The sequence below is a fragment of the Quercus robur genome, chromosome 1 (genome assembly GCF_932294415.1).
Source record: "Quercus robur chromosome 1, dhQueRobu3.1, whole genome shotgun sequence".
Classification (NCBI taxonomy): domain Eukaryota; kingdom Viridiplantae; phylum Streptophyta; class Magnoliopsida; order Fagales; family Fagaceae; genus Quercus; species Quercus robur.
In genome coordinates, this window is record NC_065534.1 from 36,266,193 (window position 1) to 36,274,558 (window position 8,366).

The window sequence follows — 8,366 nt, forward strand, 5'->3', positions numbered from 1 at the left end:
TTATAAAAAATAGATATATAGGTTTTTTCTTTCTTGGTAAACTAAGGTAGTATGTGATGGAAAGTCTATTTATCATAACTACTTATTTCTTCTTCACATGGCAAAATACATTTTATAGAACTTTCAATAAACAAGTTTAATCTTGAAACTCAATGCAAATTCTTTTTATTCATATCAACTTCGTCCATCTAGAGTATACTCTAGATGGACGACTCCACTCAAAGGGGTTCTAGTTATCTCTCTTCTTCTTCTTTATCACGTGCAACCCACGTGTTTCACAAAGTAGTATAATTTCTGAACCGGTGGAGTTCTCTCCGTGAGTCACTTCGCCTCAGGTGCTGATCTATTTTCCCGGAAAAGCTAAAAAGAAACGCTGTGAGACTTGAGTCTCAGCTCAGGAATTATCATTCATAATCATCATCATCAACAACAACAACGATGAAAACGAAATCTCCTTCAGTGATTCACGTTTCATTTATTATTCTTATTCTTCTATTGGGTCTAACAATTCACTCCACCGCTGAAGTCATAACCCTAACCGTTGACACCTTCTCCGACAAGGTAACTACCCCAAATTTAACCCTAATTTTATCTTCTTCTTTTTTACACTCAATATAACAGATCCAATAACATATATATATATATATATATATATATTAATCCCAATTATATTTACCTATCTGTGCACAGAAAGATTTCGGTTTGGTTCTTTTGGTAATTTTATATTTAGTAGCAATGAAAGAATTGATTTACGGTTAGGACCAATATTCATTGTTTGTTTTTCTATGTGTGTTTTGTTGGTTTAGGTGAAGGAGAAGGACACGGCATGGTTTGTGAAATTCTGTGTTCCGTGGTGTAAGCATTGGTAATAAATTATAGAAATCAAGCTATGGTTTTATTTTCATTGTTTTTAATAAGCTAGACTTTTGTTAGTTATGGAATTTGTATGTTCTTATATACACACATACATGTATACACATTGTTGTTTGCGTTGCGAGTAATGATAATTTTAACGGGTTTTTCAGTAAGAACTTGGGGACGTTGTGGGATGACCTCGGGAAGGCGGTGGAAGGAGAGGATGAGATAGAGATTGGAGAGGTTGATTGCGGTGTGAGTAAAGCGGTGTGTTCCAAAGTTGATATTCATTCGTATCCCACATTTAAGCTCTTTTATGAAGGAGAAGAAGTTACTAGATATGGAGGTAATGTTCATGTTTTTTATGTCTTTACTATTTGGACAGCATAGTGTTTTTAAGTTTTTTTAGCTCTATCATAACTCATAATGTTTATAATTGCCTCTTTGATCTTAAGTCTTGAGAATTTTACTCTTTGGCCTTGAATAACCATAAAGAAAGCCTTCAAGCTTTCATACTTTTGGATTATTGTCAATATTCATGGATTGTGCCATTCAAATGCCTTTGAAATTGCTGAGGAGCAAAGCATTTAAAACATCAAGTGAGGCTTTTTAGTGTGGTTCCTAATGTATTTAAGCTTTAAGCTTCAATATATATAAGCTTCAAAATAGCTCATAGAAAAGAAAAACAGTTAAGAAATGAAATGCCAGGAGTGCTAAATGGGCAGAAATTTTTGAAGGACACCATACAGTTATGGTAATGCAAATTTTATATATTTTATATTTGGCTGGTGGCATGGTTTCACATTTCAAATAGCAACTTGGTGGGAGAATAGGCAACTGCTTGCTTCCCAATGTCTAGGCAAGTCAAGCAATGTTCTCACTAATGACGCACACACACACACACACACACCAGCACTTGGTCATGTAACCTATGAAGATGGGTTATATAAAAATAAATCTAAGGGAATCCTTTTGTTAGCACTCCAGCACTTGGTCATGTGACCTATGAAGATGGGTGATATAAAGGGTTATCGAAGGGAATCCTTTTGTTTGGTTTGTGAGTGGTAAAGTGATTTCAATTAGGCAAGGCTTTTGCATTTACTTGGGTTACCTTCTGATAAAGAGATTTTTTGAGCTTTTAATGGCTTCTATAAGGACGCATCAAAAGTGCTTATATTTGGCTTAAAATTCAATCTGAGAGTTATGCCGAAGAAAGTTATCGATATGTTCACAGTTTGGCAGGGTTCTTTCTGAAGGCATAGATATATAGCCTTCTGGAAGGTAGTGCCACATTGCATTATTTGGTGCCTTTGGTGAGAACGGAATGCTAGAAGTTTTGAGGGATGTGAAAGGACTATTCTTGATCTTATTGCCTTTTCTTTTGTATTTTATTAGATTGGAGTGTCGCGTTTAATTCTCCTTCTTGTTTTTCTCTTTTAGATATGTTTGAGAATTTTAATTTGAATTGACTGTTCTTCTCACTGAGTACACCCTCAGTGGACTTGGTTTGATTTCTTTTTAATAATTTTTTTTTGTTCCTTATATATATATATATATATATTCAATCTGAAAACCTTCGTTTGTTATCCATAATTCTAGGTTACCTCAGAGAATCTTCTATTTGCTTAGTCCTGTGTATCATCCAACAACATAATTTACCATCTAGATAGTTGTGAAGTTGGGGATTGAATAAACATGGAGACATTGAACAAGATTTATGGAAAATTTATAATTAACAAGGCCCAATGTGAAGAAAAGATTTTGGACTGCACAATGGGTGGTTGTTCATAGATCTAGCATTCATAGTATTGCATGAGCATGACATTTTTGAGGGACTTGCAGAACAAATATTTGTCTTGTTTTCATTTACCTATGCCTAAACAATTTGATTGCATGTGCTTATGAATGTGTGCATGTCTACTCCTGTTACTATAGTTATTCAAATGTCAATAATGTGCCATGTTTAGTTCACTTTCTGGTTAGTGTGAATTTTTGTTATATGTTGCATACCGACTTCTAGCTTTATGCATATGTGCTGCTGCCTGACGAATTGGTGTAACTCTTATCACTCAGCATTTGGTTTTTGCTACTCAAATCTGTAATCAAAGTATTATTAATAATGGCTGGGTTTTTGCTTGAGCATGGGATTGACATTATGTTAATTGTTTCTAATCATGTCTCATGTCCAGTTTGGTCTTCCTCTTACTTTAAAGATGCTTTCTTTCATAGTTTTCTTCTTCTTCTTTTTTTCATCAGTAATGTATCAAAAAAGGGGTGCAACCCTAGATACATGGTAAGTTTTACAAGAGAAACACCTATACGGAAAACTAGCCTCTAAAGTCTAAAATTTAAAAGATCATTGAACTCCAATAAATTAGACAAAGAGAAGCAAAAAGTGGAATCCATGTAGTGTAGTCATAGAGAGAGCATAAGAATTGTTGCTTAAAATTTCTTGCATCCTTCAAAAATTTTGAGCATTCCTCTCTCCAAATACACCGCCTAACGCACAAGGAAATTTCATTTCAAATATTACTACCACAAAGCATCCCTTACAACATGCCAACAAGTCAACCGCCATTCTAGGTATGACCAGCAAAATTCCATACAAACAAAAAACCAATGTCCACAACTCTCAAGCTGTCAAGCATCATGTAGAAAATGATCCATTGTTTCCCTACTCAATTTGCAGATGCAACATCAATCCACTATGATTACATGGCACTATCTCAACTGTTCCACCGTCCTAATCTTCCCTAACACCACTGGCCATGTAAAAAAAAAAAAGCACTCTGGTGAGTGTGCCCTTCCATTTTATAGTTTAGTGACCTAATTCAATCAACGCATCAAGTTAACATATTAAATAGGCTAGAAAAACGATTTGACCAACTTGGCAGTTTATTTCTCTTGGGTTTCATTATACTGGACCAGAGAGGAATATGTTTGCATATGCTTTTAAACGTTTCTGGAGGTTGAAGCCTTTTTTAGCAACTCTGAAATGTTTTCAAAGTTCTCTATCTTGCTATTCATTTTTTGAATGATGTAGCTCTAGATATGTTTATTAGTTGCTTATGGATGAGATGATGAAACTCCTGACTGCTGATTTGACTTGCAAAGATGAGTGCATATCATTGTATAGCTTCTATTATTAGGGTTTGCTCTAGGGTAAATTCTTTACTGATTCACACTTGCCATAAGGCATTTATGTACTCATTGCCCACAACAAATGTCACCAATTTAATTATTTGTTTTAACTCAAAATAATTTCTTCTTTATTAAAAGCAGATGAAGAGTAACATTTTCTAATAATTTAAAATATAAATAAATAAATAAAAAGAGATGAGGAGTAAAGATGTCGCATCACTAGACAGTATGTTTAACTCGTAAAGGAAGGGTACTTATCTTTAAAATGAAGCTTTGAGAAGGCAGTAATCAAAAATTCTGATCCAGAATTAATGTGTATGGTAAGACATGTGCATGTATAGGGAAGGAGAAATAATGCTAGGCTTCATGTTCTATTTTGATTGTTGAAAATTACAAGTAGAGGAATTCATTTTGTTAATAGATTTAATATACAACAAAGTAAATCAATATAGTATGTATGTTAGTGGACTTTGGGTTTACTCTGGTAAAATTTATGATATTCTATTATTGTATATCCTGTTGATCAACTATTGAAGCTATTAATATGGGTAAAGAACCAAATTTTTATTGATGCTTGGATGTGATTTAGACCTCCAGTATTTTGAAGTGGCAAAGTAATGGCCCCTAACTTAATGGCATATTGTGACTCTGTGCTTCCATCCCAGATCAGAATAGAATACCATACTTGTTTCTGACATGTTACGTTACTTAAACATGGTTTAATATAAATTTTCACGTGATAATGGTGAACGTCATCATGCATGGACATCATAAGATGTGAGGTTGAGAATAATTTATTCAAAAAAAAAAAAAAAAGAGAGATGTGGGGGCAAGAGTAATGGTGCTAGTGGCTGCAATTAGAATTGGATGAGAAATATGAAAGATAATAGTGATAACTATATTATAATGAAAATGATGTGTGATATTTATCAAAAATGGAGAAGAAATGCACTTCTCCAAATCAGCCCTCTACTTTTATTCAATGATTATCGTCCTCCACAATCTTCTCGTTTTTATGAATTGTTGATCCAAGATATCCATAGTAATCTCTCCAAAAGAAAATATGATTTTGTTAATGATCACTGCTAGTCATGATGCTATAATGTTTTGAAAGAAAAATCATGATACTTTAAAAAATATTGGGGGCAGTATGGATGGGTGGTTGCTGTGGAATTCATGATTATATCATTGAGACTGATGGATGTGGGATAATACTTGTGATATGAGGATAGTGATAGCAGGATTTAAATAATGAAATTGTGATGGTGATGATGATAATGATAATGATAATGATAATGGTCATGGTGACAGTTGTTTTAGCAACTATGCCAAAAACATGATGATATGTCACTTGGATTTAAGTTTTTCTTTTTTTTCTTTTTTTTCTTTTTTTTAATAAGTAAAAATAAGTCATCTGGATTCAATTGATTTGGTTCCCTGAATAGTTTCAATTTACCAGACTTCTAGATATAGCACTTCTTTTTGCTTGGTAATTAATCGTGCACCTGATAGGGGAAAATGGTGCAGGTGCAGTGACCACACCTGTGAGCCCTTTTCTTTTTTATTCAGAGGAAGAGAGGGGGGGGGGGGGGGGGTGGGGTTGTTGAAATGGATGATTTTTATGTACCATTCTGTGACACAAATCAAGATGTGGAAAATGATTTTCTGAATTGCTGCCGAATGTTAGCAATTTGATGTCATGAAAATAAGGAGGATCAGTTTTCCAGATTTCAGATTAACAATTTATCAACTTTTTTTTCATTATGATTATGATTATTATTTCTTTTGGGCCGGCATCTTCTAAACATTAGCTTCTTCTGCTGTGAACATTTACATTACTTGTTTGGTTGAGTTGACTTGAGCCAATTGGAGACATTCAGTGCTTATGTAGTAATTGTAGACTGATGATTTGAGTTTGTCAATTTAATGGTATTCATGTAACTGGGTGATCTGACTTTCTTTTTGCATACTGTAAAAATTACCAGGATCAAGGGACGTCGAATCACTTAAAAAATTTGTTATAGAAGAAGCTGAACAGGCAGCAGCAAAAGCACAACTAGGCAGTGATAAAGAATTGTGATATTGTGTAAGGTAGACACCTGATTGCTTTGTATTAATTATTCTTGCAGTACCATATAAGAGGGGCTTGTGATCCCTTGTCAAGGTTGGGAGTATGGAAATTAGTCTTGGTAAACAAAATTCTGTTTGTTTTACTGTTTTGCTTTGAAATCTTTTGCGAATATTACTTGGAAAACATGAATTTCTCACTTTTATTACAGATAAAAAAAAAAAAAAAAAAAAATTCTCTCTTCAGAAATCTTTTTTATATGTGCTTTGACATTTAAAGGCTTTCTTGTGGTGCAGGTGTGGGGCTTCCTACTCGAACGAGGGTCATCAGCACTTTATAGCAGAATGGACCACCCGGCTCAGTGAGCATCTTGTAAGTTCTAGCAATTATTATTTAAAAGATGGCCCCATTTTTGTTCTTGTGGTCGGAGTTTGTTTAATCAGGAAGATACAGACTTAGAACTAATCTTGACAGCAGAGAGAATTAGTGTGTATTAATGCACGTCGAATCTCGTGACATTCTATCTGAGATTTTTTTTTTTTTTTTTAATGATTTGGAACAAAATGATAAATCAAAGTTGTCATATTGTCAGACTTCCTTATTTGGATATGGAATGTATCTCTAGTACATCTTATAAATTTGTTCTAACCATTTCAGATTCATCTAATGAACCAATCTTTTTAGAGGAAATTACATAATTCCTTCTTGTGGTTTAGACTTAACCTGTATAACTTTTCAAACCCAATGCTATTTACCCTGTTTTGGAAATTGAAAATTATTTATAAATTTACGGAAAATGACAACAACAACCAAAAAAAAAACACCCCATCCCATTCCATTTGTTCTTTCTTTTGGAGCAAGACCAAGCCACTATTCACAAGCCTCCACCAATAACGTTGGGGCTGAGATGTCAGATTCTTCCTTTCAATTCCTTGAAGAAAGATGGGCTGGTCCCAAATTTTTTTAGCTCACCACACACGTGGAATGTACAGTCCCCTAGCATTAAATAGAACATTGTCGTCCAAATTGCCCAAGAGGCCCAAGGCTTGAGACCATAGCATAATGGCAGGAATTTTCCAGGTGCCTCGACAATCCCTAATATAAAAGTAATTAGGGTTCTGAACTGCTTTACTTTTTCTAGTTCTTTTGTCCTTCACCGAACATTTTGAAGCTACAATGGAGAATTTACGATTAAAGAATCTACATTATATGAGATCTTTTTAGGAAAAGATACAAACCGAACCGAACAAAGGAAAAGAAAAGGCATATTCAAATATTAATCATGTAATTAACAACATTTATCAATATATGACCACAGTCAAGAAAAGGCATATTCAAATATCAGTCATTAGCAAGACTCGTTATTTAATCAATATGTGACCATAATCCAGCCAGAATGAGCAAAATTAGAATCATCTCCATGAACCTTATAAACAATCTCTACTACTACAACTCCATTTCAGGTGCAAAATTATGCCGACAACATCTTATAGAACAAAAAAAATTAAAAAAGAAAAAAAATCATATAAAAGGGAAAATTAACAACCAAGGTTGTGAAACTTGGACCTAACTACACAGCCTGACCCGGTTAACTGTGAGATGGTTATTTTAAAACCAAAAACTAGCCCCAAAAAAAAAATGTCACTAAAACATGCGTATCAAGGTTGAACCTTCCAGATTTGAAAATCATGACCGAACCGAACTACTCAAGTTTGATTTTTTTTTTTTTTTTTTTTTTAAGAATGAAGTTCTATGTTTTCGTAATAAACAATGTGTAACTTGGAGTTTATTTGCTTCTTTATGCAATTATACCTTGTACTTTTAAGGATTGAGAAATTCAATATCTATTTATATTTTCTTATGATTTAATATTTCTTACTTTCTTTACGAAAGTTATGAAATTATAATATGAAAAATACATTTGAAAGATAGATTTCTATATTTATTTGGACTATTTTAGTCAATTTTTCAATTTTTACTAATTTAATATATTTATTTATATTTTAAATAATTATTAAATTAATAATGATGTCATCACTGTTCGACCCCATCTAACTTCAAAAACCTTAAACCTCTCCAGTTTCCAATTCTTTGAACAATCCAAGTTTCAAAACCATGCTAACAACATTTAGTAAGACCCATTATTTTATTTGCCAAGGACTCAATGGCACTATCCAGTTATTTCCATAGGAAGAACTTGTATTTGCATCCCCAAAAGGGAAAAGGTAAATATCCATATTTCTATCAATATGTGGCCGTTGTCCATGTTATAAACAATCTCAACTACTTCATTCCATTCCAG

The 8,366-nt window shown here is 33.5% G+C and overlaps 1 protein-coding gene across 1 annotated transcript; it reads left to right on the forward strand.

The window, feature by feature from the left end:
• Positions 1-224: 224 nt before the first annotated feature.
• Positions 225-6,702, forward strand: LOC126733404 (protein disulfide-isomerase 5-1). Its single transcript, XM_050436708.1, has 5 exons — positions 225-561; positions 807-865; positions 1,026-1,201; positions 5,982-6,087; positions 6,361-6,702. Exons 1-4 carry the CDS (start codon positions 439-441, stop codon positions 6,074-6,076), a joined length of 453 nt encoding a protein of 150 aa, XP_050292665.1. The 5' UTR covers positions 225-438; the 3' UTR covers positions 6,077-6,087; positions 6,361-6,702.
• The last annotated feature ends 1,664 nt before the right edge of the window (positions 6,703-8,366 follow it).